This window comes from Trichomycterus rosablanca, chromosome 16 (genome assembly GCF_030014385.1).
Source record: "Trichomycterus rosablanca isolate fTriRos1 chromosome 16, fTriRos1.hap1, whole genome shotgun sequence".
NCBI classification, from domain to species: Eukaryota; Metazoa; Chordata; class Actinopteri; order Siluriformes; family Trichomycteridae; genus Trichomycterus; species Trichomycterus rosablanca.
Genome location: NC_086003.1, coordinates 19,037,740 through 19,051,359, shown reverse-complemented (window position 1 = coordinate 19,051,359; position 13,620 = coordinate 19,037,740). Strand labels below are relative to the sequence as shown.

The 13,620-nt window shown below is 34.6% G+C and overlaps 1 protein-coding gene across 1 annotated transcript; it reads left to right on the top strand.

Moving 5' to 3' along the window:
* The first annotated feature begins 1,937 nt into the window (after window positions 1-1,937).
* tlr22 (toll-like receptor 22) lies at window positions 1,938-4,989 on the top strand. Its single transcript, XM_063012279.1, has one exon. It carries the CDS (start codon window positions 1,938-1,940, stop codon window positions 4,845-4,847), a length of 2,910 nt encoding a protein of 969 aa, XP_062868349.1. The 3' UTR covers window positions 4,848-4,989.
* The last annotated feature ends 8,631 nt before the right edge of the window (window positions 4,990-13,620 follow it).

Genomic DNA, 13,620 nt, shown 5'->3' with positions numbered 1-13,620 from the left:
AGTGCGGTCATAAAGTCCTTGGTTGTTAAATGATGATCTTATGGTTGCCACTGTCACATTTGTCCCAGCCTTCATATGATTATCCTGTAAGTCATTTGCAGTAACATCGGGGTTTTCTTCGTTTTCCTGATGAAACTGCTAAAGCCTCTGGATGAAATTTTGGGTAGTAAGAAAATATCCTGCTACTTTAAAATACTATATATTTTCTTTTCTTAGTTTATTTGCTGTTTATAGACTAATTTAAAGCAAAATCCATCTCTACAGAAAAGCTTAAGCATTTGAAATCATAGAGAAATCTTTTTTCTCTTTGAGGGTTGAATATTTTTGTGTTTTCAATGTGTGTGTGTTTGTGTTCCCGTTAATAGATAGTTTCCTAAGTAACTCTTCATATTGCTAATAAATAGTGCTTATGAGTGTTTGGCAAGTCATGCCATTCCCACAATTACTACCAGCCATGTGAACAGCATTACCAAATCTCACTTCCTTATTTTCACTTAACAAACATTGGGTGATCTGTTGATGAGAAACCAGGCTAAAGGTATGTGACCAGTTAATGTCTTTTTTACAATATATTTACAACTGGTAGATAACTGGTTATTGCTGCTGTGAGATTTAATACAAGTTGTAATAAACAGGTTTTTTAAGATGAAAGTGTTGAAAAGAAAGTGTTATATGCTGTTATTTGAACTAGTCTGCCAACCTCTGTAGTTTTTGTAAGTGATAATTTTTCAGGCTGTGAATTTGAAATAAGCTCAGTAAGTCTAAGAATTTTGCAACAAACGGGATAGAGCATTAAATACCTGACATACCTTTAGTCCTGAATGTAGAGTTCTAACTTTCTTACTCTGATAATTTGCAAAATTATGTGTTAGTCTTAAAAACAAAAAAGGGTTATTACACATGTTTTAGTATAGTACTTAAGAAAATATAATATGTCTATTATAAAAGTCTGGTATCCACACAGAAAAGGGATACAATTCACATTTCCGAATGCTCACCCAGTTTAAAGGTTTGGTTGCCTAGAATATAACTGAGTTATTTATGTATATAAATGAGGCTGTAAATGAAATCAGATGTTTATTATATTTATTTATCAAAATGCATGTTACAAATAAGCTATAATATTACTGATAAAGAATTTTTATTAAGTCTGTTGCCATCTCTGATTTTCCAGAATTATGCCCCACCATGCTGTGACCTATCCACTGTACATTGAAGACAGCTGTGCACACTTTCTCATTTTAATGTAAATCCTTGGATGACCCAGTTGAAGAAAAATAGCAAGGACGTATAGGTAACTTGTTCATGTCTATTCAGTATATAACTATAATTGGCATGAATTGATAAAAGATGTATTAACAAGGTGATTTCACTAGTCTAGCCAAAGTAAGCTATATGGTAATAATGTACAATCACTGTTCATTTTATCAGCTCCACTTACAATTATATATATATATATATATATATATATATATATATATATATATATATATATATATATATATATATATATATATATATATATATATTATACATATATATATATATATAAATGTTACAGTTTTAGTTCCTATATATATATATATATAAATGTTACAGTTTTAGTTCCTATATATATATATATATATATATATATATATATATATATATATATATATATATATATATACGTAGAAATGTTACAGTTTTAGTTCCTCAATTTGCCACTTTTTATTTTGAAATAACCTTTCCCTTCATTGTAAAGAAATATTACTACTAGCATTAATACTAGCATACTTAGTCAGATAGTCTTATTTTAAATAGGGGTATTTGTGTTTACTGTTTTCTTTACTATAATACAGCATGGCTATATGTGACTGTTTTTAATCCAGGTGCTGGATTGGTGACAATTTGACAAGAAAATTCATCACCTGGTGACTAACTCATCTTGCATAACAATGACACCAACTTCTGAAAAAGGATGTTCAAAGGTTACAATGTTACAGACTCTTTACTATTTATGCATCTTAAGTGTCCATGTTAATGCATTCTCTTTAACAAACTGCACCATCAAGGGTGCTCTTGATGACACGACCCAGCTGAAAGTTCTTTGCTACAAGATGGGCTTCTTTACAGTTCCTACATCAATACCCAAAAACGCCAGATATTTGGTCATCTCCTTCAACTCTATTTCAAACATCAGAGCTGAAGAGTTTGACGATCTTCCAAACTTGAGACATCTGAATTTATCAGACAATAAAATCTCATGGATACAAGAAGGTACCATGAAACATTTTCCCAACTTGACCTTTCTTGACCTGGCCAACAACAAGTTCAAAAAAGTATCAAAAGGTCTACTACCGGGTCTAACAAATTTGGAGATTCTGCGTCTTGATGGTAACAGAATTGAAGACATTGAGCATTATGCTTTCAAAACACTTTTAAATTTAAAGGTGCTGAACCTCACAAACAATAAACTTAAACTGATTACTAGGATCAAACCAGTGTTTCTGTCACCAAGTTTGGAGGAACTGTACATTGCCAGTAACAACTTCCATGTTTTCCATTCATATGATCTATCAAGGACACCATTGCCTCTAAAAACACTAGATATTTCCCACAATCCATTGAATAAGCTCCAGATAACTGACAACATATTCCAAACTCTAGATCACCTTGACATGTCCTCTTGTGGTTCAAACAGATCCATATTATGGAACATCACAGATAAGGAGTTTTTAAATTCTGTGTCCACACTTAACTTGAGTGGCCTACCACCGGAGAGCATTGTTTCATTACTTAAGAACGTGTCCTGGGCTTCACTGTATAAAATAAAATTATGTAATCTCAGTAGGGTTAACATACAGGATCTTCTACAGTATGCTTGCTTGCCCAGTGTTAATGTCATACGTCTGAAGAAAAACTACATCTCAGTGCTGACAGACCATATGTTTGAACCATGCCCTTTCCTGACGGAACTTGACTTGTCAGACAATGAAATATCTAATATCTTTGCATCCATATTTAAAGGACTAAGCCAGCTAAATGTTCTGCGCCTACAACTTAATAAAATCACTAATGTCAATAATTATTTTCAAAATCTATCAACACTTGAATTTATAGATCTCAGTAGAAACAAAATTAATGTGTTAACCTGTTCGGACTTTGCCAATTTAACAAGGCTGAATTGCCTTTACTTGTACAGCAACAGAATTTCAAAAATTCCTTCATGTGTTTTTAAAGATTTAGAAAATCTTGAAATCCTTTACCTGGGAAGTAATAAACTATTAACAATTGCCAATGTTTTTGAAAATGGCCTACATTCTTTGAAGGAGCTGCAGCTAGCATTTAATAAATTAAGCTCACTCCTTAATGGAAGCTTTCATAGTTTGTCTAATCTTACGTCCTTAAACATTGATGATAATCAGATTTCTAAAATTGCAGAGTATGCATTTGCAGGACTTGTAAACCTAAATTATCTATCACTTTCTTCAAACAGGCTTAAAGCAAAAACTATAAGAGCCCCAACAGTCTTTGCAGGCATGCCCAAATTACTAAGACTAGATCTTTTTAGCAATTTTATTTCATACACAGAAGATACCCTGCATACACCACCTTTTATTCATTTAAAGTCACTCAGAATTTTGTCTATGAACAGTCAAAGACGAGGCATAGGTAAAATACCTTCAAACCTGCTTCAAGGTTTAACCTCTCTGGAAATGTTCTATGGTGGAAACATGGATCTTAATTATTTACACCCTGATACATTTAACTCTACCCCGAAACTTTGGTTTTTGGAACTCTCAAAGAATACATTCTTAGATGAAGAGTCCATTACTGCAGAAGTTTTCCATCCAATTCCAAAGTTAAACAAGCTAATTATATCAAGAGCTAAGGTTAGTTCCCTGGATTTTCTTGTCAGTGCAAACCTCTCTAGACTGGCAGTCCTACAAGCCTCTGGAAATATGTTGGATGTCATCAACCAAACATGGATTCAGTCACTTCCCCGTCTGAAATACCTTGACTTGACAAAAAACACCTTCACTTGTGAGTGTAGCAATGCTTATTTTATTGATTGGGCATTGAGTAGTAACAATACTCAAGTTCTTTACCTAAGCAGGTACACCTGTAGCTACCCACCTTCCCTCAGAGGCACAAGCCTGTTAGACCTTAACACAGAATCTTGTACAGTGGATATAAACTTCATCTGCTTTGTATGCAGCTCTGCAATGATAATATTTACCATACTGGTTTCTTTCATTCACCAGTTTTTTCACTGGCAACTTTTGTATGCATACTACTTATTCCTTGCCTACTTGTATGATAGCAAAAACAAACAGAAACATCAACAACAAGGATTCGGGTATGATGCTTTTATTTCCTACCATGCTCAGGATGAATCTTGGGTTGTAAAGGAGCTGCTCCCCAATTTGGAGGGTGAACAGGGCTGGAGACTGTGTCTGCATCATAGAGACTTTGAGCCTGGAAGGTCCATCATAGACAACATCATGGATGGAATATACAACAGTCGTAAGACCATTTGCCTAATCACTAACAATTACTTGAGGAGCACCTGGTGTTCCAAAGAGATCCAGATGGCTAACTTTCGACTGTTTGATGAGCAAAAAGATGTGCTGATTCTTGTATTTCTTGAGGATATTCCAACCCATCAGCTGTCTCCCTACTACCAAATGCGTAGGCTGGTGAAGAAGAAGACCTACCTCAAATGGCCCAAACCTGGACAAGATACAAAGATCTTCTGGCAGAAACTGAGACTGGCATTAGGGACTAAAGAAGGGCCAGAGGATGAGGAACCTATTCTCTCTGGGCAAGCAGAACTTGACTGTAGAAGAGGTCTTTTAATGTGAAGAAAATGCTGATTTGCTATTAATCTGTCAGAATTAACACGCTAAATAACCAGAGTTTTTTTCTATTGTAAAATTAGCCCACTAGACAAAGTAATGTAATTACAACATGCTAAATTTTGTATTTAAATACATGCCAAAGTAAATTGACAAATCACTGCTTTTTGTTCTGATTCACATTTTATATTATGTTTCCCTTTTGTTTTTTAAAAACTGAGGTTTGGATTTAATATCAGCTTGTTCTTGTGTGTCATGTTTTATGCTGCAAATTTTTGTTTGTTTGTATTTTAAAGGAATGTGTTTGTCATTGTGGAATCTTTAAAAAATAATTGAAATTGAAATGTTTATGAGAGCAATGGTCCTGAGCAGGTAGGTGATGGGTCCTGACACAAACAGGGCACAAGGCAGGAATACAACATAGACTGAATGTCAATCTATTGCAGAGCATTGTGGCAATTCATATATTCACTAACATACAGGGACAATGTATCAAAACAGGGTCCACATGTTTCTTTTGCTCCCATTGTACCCATTGTTTAACACTGTGTATGTTAAAGAAACAATACAAAATGACAACACTGTACTGAGTTATATTATTTACATTTACATATTTTTATTCTATGTTACTGTTTGTAGTAAGTCACTAGATAGTCTACTGTCATAGCTGTATTCTGTTGATTTTTGAAGCAAAAAACCTATAACCTTTAAATTTTTTTAAAGGATGTTGCCAATTTATTAAGAGTATAAAAGGTGGTGTCTGACAGAGACAAAAACTTTATGGACAAGTGAAGTCAAAATTACTCTGAAGAAGTGTGTTTTCCAGCTGTATTAAATAATATCTTATGCTGATATGCACAGATTAAATTAAGGTGTAATCAGGTCATAAAAACAAATGAGTCATGTCACATTTTTTATAATATAAAGTAATTATTATAACATTTTAAAGCTAATGATATGTAAGGAACCTTTTGGCTTTAACAGTTATCTCTGGTCATGGGATTAGGCCCCCCAGGATGTGACTCAATCATTGTGAAAGCTTTATTTAAAGAATGTTCAATATACTTCCTATTTTCACTGTTAAACAAACCTTAAGAGAAAAGTTAAACAAAAACAGTAGGAAGGTAAGTAAGCAGGTTATTTCTCTTTACAGTACATTTGCAACTGATATGGTCAAAATTATTTTTATTATGAGACTATTAAATTGTCTACTTAGATTTTTAAAATACCTGATCTGAAGGTTTAGTCAATCTACTGTTTTCCCTTTAAATAGTACACTCAGTACACTGATTTTCTTAAATATGCACTGTTTTTCTTTTAAATATGCACTGTTTCTTTTTTTAAATATGCAATAAGTGCATATTAAATTCAAGCATATAATAGATTTTAATTTTGTACTTGTACTTAGTATAAATCTTAACAATGTAAATGTATTTAATGGCTTACATAAGCAAAAATATCGTTTAAAAAAGTAGGGAAAAGTATTTGTTCTTTAATGCAAGGCTGTTGTTGCCAGTTAAAGCTTTTACATGTCTACAGTAAAATAATTAGCTTTTTGCATCATGGTTCAAATCTGGCTCATACCTATAGAGCACTGATTAAGGACATCTCTCTGATGGACTTTCAATTTTAGAATCCTTTATCAATTTAAGTTAGTAATAGATAACACTTTATCTATTATTGACTTATCTAAAGATTGTTCTGATTTGTATGAATGCTTGTATACAGATTTTAGACGCTTTTGCCTCTTTGTAACTAAGGAGTTCCTCACTGAGTGTAGAAACTGAGATAACTGCAGAGCAGTTCATTTATTATGGTTCCTTCCGTTGTTTCGGTTGTAAAACAGGAACAAATGTGGTCTCCCCTCACTTTTTTCTTGCTGAAACCCAGGTAAAACTTGCAAGAATTAATGTTTGGAGATCTTGGGTGTAATATGAAGAACGGTTTGGCTAGAATTTATATTTGCACAGTTTTTTTTTTCTGTGGATGGGCTCTGATAAGATAAGATTCCTGTATTGATCCCCATGGGGGGAATTCAAGTGTTACAGCAGCTCCAGCACAGTGTAAGTACAGTAAGTACAGTAAACAGAGTAAATAAAATAGAGTAAGACCAATGTGCCACCCGAGCACCCAGAATCACATAGTTCTGAGAGGGTTTCAATACGCTGGTAATAGGGAATGTCCCTCTGACACCTTAAGTCAAATTAGACTTAATACTGTACACTGTGCAGATGCAACAGGGCAGTCAGCTGCTATTAGCTGTTGGCAGCAGCAATTTATGACAGGTAGGGAAAGGAAACAAAAACACAGACCAAAACAAAAATACATCAATTTTTGTAAGACGTGACTAAGAGTATTATACAATTATTCAGTTAATACAAAGTTATTCTACCTGATTATAATGAACATTTACTGTATATCACGATGGCAGTGGTCTCTCCTAAGATGATGATAACACCATCATCATCCTGGAAGGCCATGAGGGATCAAAAATGCTTGATGAGTATTTACATTTCTTCATACATTTTGGTTTAATAAAATATACCAATGAGTGAGAATATTAAATGCACCCAGTAGCAATTAATGTGGGTGTAAAAAAAGCTTCATACATTCATAGATTCAAAATGATCAAACAACAATTGAATGGAAAAAAGCAACATTTTTCTAGGTACAACTGATTCCATAATCTACAAATAGGAAGTTCATGGAGTCACAAATAGTTCCTAGATAGGTGTACCACACAAGATTTCACACCAAGTTTTGAGACTAACAATAAAACGTAAGGGATGAGCCAGCAGTTACAACAGTAAGTAATAAACTGCACTGTGCTTATCTCAGGTCCCACATTTCACACAGAAATACTCCTCTGACAAAGAAGCATAGCGAGACCTTTCTCACACTGTTCCACAGAAGCCTCGTGATGGGGTAGCTTAATTCCAAAAGGAAGACAAAAATGCCTTTTCTATTAAAAATAATATGCAGTCATATTTTAATTGCAATTTGGTGGCTTTAATTATTCATTCATTATTATTTATGTTCTGAATGCACTTTGTGCAACAACATAAACATGTGCCTGACTTTATTTTTTAAACAGGTTGGACAAAGTAAATCTGGATTTGTTGGACTTTACTGAAGGAAGTCATCAAATAGTGACTAGCTTCCGCTGCTTAAGGATGAAATCATTTTTGGAAAAAAGATGTTTGAAAGTAACCATGGTAACATTTATTCTTTCTATACACATTTTTAATAACCAGGTTGGTGCATTTTCATTATCAAACTGCACTGCCAAAGGTGCGTTAAATGACACTGGCCAACTGAAAGTTCTTTGCTACAACATGGGCTTCTTTACAGTTCCTGCACCAATACCCAGCAAGGTCAGATATTTAGATGTCTCCTACAACTCCATTTCAAAAATCAACACTGGGCATTTTCAGGACATGTGGAACTTGAGATATCTAAACTTATCGGACAACAGAATCGTATGGATACAAGAAGGTACCACTGGACATTTTCCCAAACTGATTGATCTTAACCTGGCCAACAACAAGCTAAAAAGAATTTCAAGAGGTCTACTGCGAGGCCTAAGTAACCTAATGGTGCTACGCCTTGATGGCAATAGAATTGAAGACATTGATCAGTATGCTTTTGACAACCTTCTAAATTTAAAGGTGCTGAACCTTACAAACAATACGCTTCAACATATTTCCAGAATTAAACCAGTGTTTTTATCACCAAATCTGGAGGAACTGTTTATTGGAATCAACAACTTGAGCGTGTTCAACTCATATGACCTATCAAGGACACCTTTGCAACTAAAAAGACTAGAAATTTCTATCAATCCTTTGACCAAATTTCAAATAACTGACAACATATTCCCAGAACTTGTCCACTTTGATATATCATACTGTGGTCACAATAAAAACATGCTATGGAATATAACAGATAAGTCATTTCTAAATTCAGTAAAACTGCTTTATTTAAGTGGAATGCAAATCCCCACTAAGAGCATTCTTGCATTATTTCAGAGCTTGTCCTGGTCTTCACTGTATAAAATCAGATCAAGTAAATATCAGCAGATAAATGTAGAGGATATTGTGCAGTATGCTTGTTTTCCCAGTCTTAGAGAATTAAGTCTGATGAGCAACAATATCGCAATGCTGACAGATCGCATATTTAAACCGTGCTACTTTCTTACACTACTTGACTTGTCAGATAATGAAATATCCAATATCTCTGCATCCATATTTGAAGGATTAGAACAGCTAATGTTACTGCACCTGCAACGCAACAAAATCACCAACATTAATAACTCTTTTCAAAATCTATCAATGCTTGAATTTATAGATCTCAGTAGAAACAGAATTCAAGTGTTAACCTGTTCGGACTTTGCCGGTTTAACAAGATTAAATTGCCTTTACTTGTACAGCAACAGAATTTTTAAAATTCCATCATGTGTTTTTAATGATTTGAAAAACCTTGAAATCCTAAAGCTCGGGAGTAATAAATTACTGACAGTTGGAAGTGTCTTTGAAAAAAGTCTACCTTCCTTAAAGTATTTAGAAATGCGCCTTAATATGGTAAGCACACTTTCAAATAGAATCTTTAAAGGTTTGACTAGCCTCGAGTCCTTGAGCATTTCTGACAATCGTATTTCAGAGATTGAGGACTATGCATTTGCAGGACTCCTGAACCTAACAGAGTTATTGCTCTCTTCAAACAGAATTACAAAGAAAACTATAGGGAACCCAGCAATGTTCTCAGACTTACATAAATTGGAAAGACTAGACCTGTTCAGCAATGTGATTTTATACTTAGAGAATACCCTAAAGAGACCACCTTTCATACATTTAAAGTCTCTCAGAATTTTGTCTATTAACAGTCAAAGGAAAGGCATTGGTAAACTACCATCAAATCTGCTTCAAGGTTTAACCTCTCTGGAAATGTTCTATGGTGGAAACATGGATCTTAATTATTTACACCCTGATACATTTAACTCTACCCCAAAACTTTGGTTTTTGGAACTCTCAAAGAATACATTCTCAGAGGAAAAGTCAATTACTGCAGAAGTTTTCCATCCAATTCCAAAGCTTTCTAAACTCATTCTCTCAAGAACTAAGGTGCATTCATTGGATTTCCTTTTAAATGCAAATCTCTCTAGACTGGCAGTCCTACAAGCCTCTGAAAATATGTTGGATGTCATCAACCAAACATGGATTCAGTCACTTCCCCGTCTGACATACCTTGACTTGACAAAAAACACCTTCACTGGTGACTGTAGCAATGCTTATTTCATTGATTGGGCATTGAAGAGTAACTACACTCAGGTTCTTTACCTAAGCAGGTACACCTGTAGCTACCCACCTTCCCTCAGAGGCACAAGCCTGTTAGACCTTAACACAGAATCTTGTACAGTGGATATAAACTTCATCTGCTTTGTATGCAGCTCTGGAATGATAATATTTACCATATTGATTTCTTTCATTCACCAATTTTTTTACTGGCAACTTTTGTATGCATACTACCTATTCCTTGCCTACCTGTATGATAGCAAAAACAAACAGATACATCAACAACAAGGATTCGGATATGATGCTTTTATTTCCTACCATGCCAAGGATGAATCTTGGGTTGTGGAGGAGCTGCTCCCCAATTTGGAGGGTGAACAGGGCTGGAGACTGTGTCTGCATCATAGAGACTTTGAGCCTGGAAGGTCCATCATAGACAACATCATGGATGGAATATACAACAGTCGTAAGACCATTTGCCTAATCACTAACAATTACTTGAGGAGCACCTGGTGTTCCAAAGAAATTCAGATGGCTAACTTTCGACTGTTTGATGAGCAAAAAGATGTGCTGATTCTTGTATTTCTTGAGGATATTCCAACCCACCAGCTGTCTCCCTACTACCAAATGCGTAAGCTGGTGAAGAAGAAGACCTACCTCAAATGGCCCAAACCTGGACAAGATACAAAGATCTTCTGGCAGAAACTGAGACTGGCATTAGGGACTAAAGAAGGGCCAGAGGATGAGGAACCTATTCTCTCTGGGCAAGCAGAACTTGACTGTAGAAGAAGTTTATTATAATATAGCTCTTCTTTTCTCGGTGAATTCACTGTAATTTCATACAATATCTGTTTTTAGAGGCGAGAGAAGTAACATGAACTTTTGGCAGTTTCACATTAATTTTTACCAATGCCAGCAAACCTGTTAGAGGGAAAGTATTATTACCTAAAGTAATGCTGGAGAGATTTTCTTTATAAACCAACACCAGTGATCCTTGTACCTGTTTTCATGCCTACAATTGTCAAAATTAGTGGCAATAAAAGACATGGTGACTCTCATTACAACATATTACAAGATATTACATCTACTACGCTTACCCACCACTGATGAGAACTGAGTTCAAGTCCCGCTGGTACCACTGGCCTGGCCAGGCACTCTGCAGGAACAATTGGCTGTGTCTGAGGGAAGAAAGACCAAATGCAATATGGGATCATTGCCAATGCAACAGCGTCACCTGCTGTTTACCTGCTGTTTAGACACGGCACCTGCATCAGTGAGAGAAAGAATTCTTCAGTCACTTTATGGCTCACTTTATGGCTTTACCAGCACATAGAAATGTCATTTGAGAAGGAAATAAAATATAATATAATATATGGCACCACCAGAGACATAACAATCTCATATTGTTTAGCACATACACGTTTAAACCAACTACATTGTTCAGATGGAGACATGATGAAATTAAGAGTACAAAAACATTTTAGTTTTAGTTACAATTTTTATTTAGTTTTTCTTATTGTTGCTATTTTTGCCTGATTCCTCTTTTTCCTGGATTTCTTCAAGTTAAATTAGAGATAATATCACATTGTTGTCCAATTACATCAACAACTAAAAGAGTCACAAAATGTTTTCTTAATCTTACTGTACTTTATCGGCAACTAGGCCTTACCTGATATCAGGACCTCTAATCTACAAACACACTTTGTCCAGGTTATGGACTCCTAAAAAAGAGCATCACATCAAAAACATGGGTAAATCATACAAAACAGCCAGAGCACATGTTTCACCTCAGGTTTGTGTGTGACAGCCCGGCCGTGGGAAACTTTCCTGTGAGCTTGTATAGGATTTGCAAGCATCATTTGCTGGCTCACATATATTTTTATTTTAGAATACATTCAATTACAATTGACTTGGGCACCTCTTAAAATGAAATCTGATTAGTTGGTATCATATAACAGTGCCACATCATTGATCTTTTCAGCAGGACTGCCCGTATTTGTGTATGGAGAGTACATTGCTGTACGCTTGGTTTATCTGCTTACAATGGGTGGGGCTGAAATACATTTATCCAGTTTAAATGGGTGTGTACAGTGTGTGTAAACAGTTATTCAGTATACAGTATGGCTGTCTTTTTTTCTCTGAGAGCCCTCTGCTGGTGACTGCACAGTTTCTATTTTAACGTTTTAAGACAATCTGTGACTAAAAAAAATCAATATAATGCATAAGCAAGTTTGATTACAACTGTAATAAATCAAAATGTTAGACTATAATGCACTTATTATAATTGTACTATCAACTTTAAACACATTCATCTACTAAATAATTTCTTAAAACTAACATGTATGTCTTTACAGTTGTTTTTATTCTGTAGGCTACAGTACTCTTGTGTAAAATGTTTTTGTTGTGTATCTATGTTAATGAATGATATTTGTGCTTATAAAACATTTTTATTGTGTTGTGTAGTCCTTTTATTTTTAAAACCTTTTCTAGTTGATCCCAGATTATTTCTTTGTATTTAAATATTGTGAAACTTTTTTACAGTAAATGAATTGTGCCTGTTTGCATATGGGAGAAAATACATATTAATCACAGTCTTAAAGGACCATTCAATGTAAGGTAAATGACTTTAAATTTTTTTTCCAACAGTGGACACACTGTGATTTCTTTACAGTCTTTGACCAGCGGGCCAGGACACAGGAAATAGACCTAATGGGGTAGATCTAAAAAAACATACCCCCCATCCAGGTCAATTTCTCACAAACCCCCTTAAACTACAGGCAGTCAAGTGAATCTAATCCCGGCAATGCAGCACTGTATAACGTATCCAATATTCTTACTTAAATTATTTTATAAATGGCTCAAATAAAGCTAAAATAATTCAAGTATGAGGCACTTAAAGTAAAAAATAACACGAGCTTATTGTTTCTAACAGTGAAACAAAGACAGGACCATTTAAAATAGTATTAAAAAAAGAGGGGGCGGTAAGCAAACCCTTTTAGAAAAATGGTAGAACCTTTTATAATAGTAAAAAGCAGCATAAGCTTTTATAATCTTTGAAAAAGAGTGGTAGGGCATTTTATAATAGTAAAAAAAAGCAAGATAATCTTTAATAATAGTGAAAATGAGGTTGAAATCGTATATTAGTGAAAAAGTGTTGTGCATTTATGCAAGAAAATGTCATTTCTGTGTCATATCTATTTACTTGACATACTGCAGTATTCTAATTTTATTTATTTATGTATTTTTATTCAACAGTAAATTCCTCTGTGTAGACTTGCAAGGTTTTTGCTACTACCCTTGAGTTTTTCACCTCTTTTAGCATTGCAACCTGTGATCTTGATTTGATCTTTACAGGATGGTGACTCCTAGGACTGTAACAATGATGCGAAATTTACTCAATTTGTAGACAATTTATATTTTTGTGGCTTGAACAATCAAGTGTATTGAAATGCTAGTAAAACCTTTTCCAGCATTATGCCTGCTTATAGCTATTC

Bases quoted from the DNA above. Each gene is read 5' to 3' on its own strand.
- tlr22 (XM_063012279.1), top strand. From the start codon at position 1,938: ATGACACCAACTTCTGAAAAAGGATGTTCAAAGGTTACAATGTTACAG.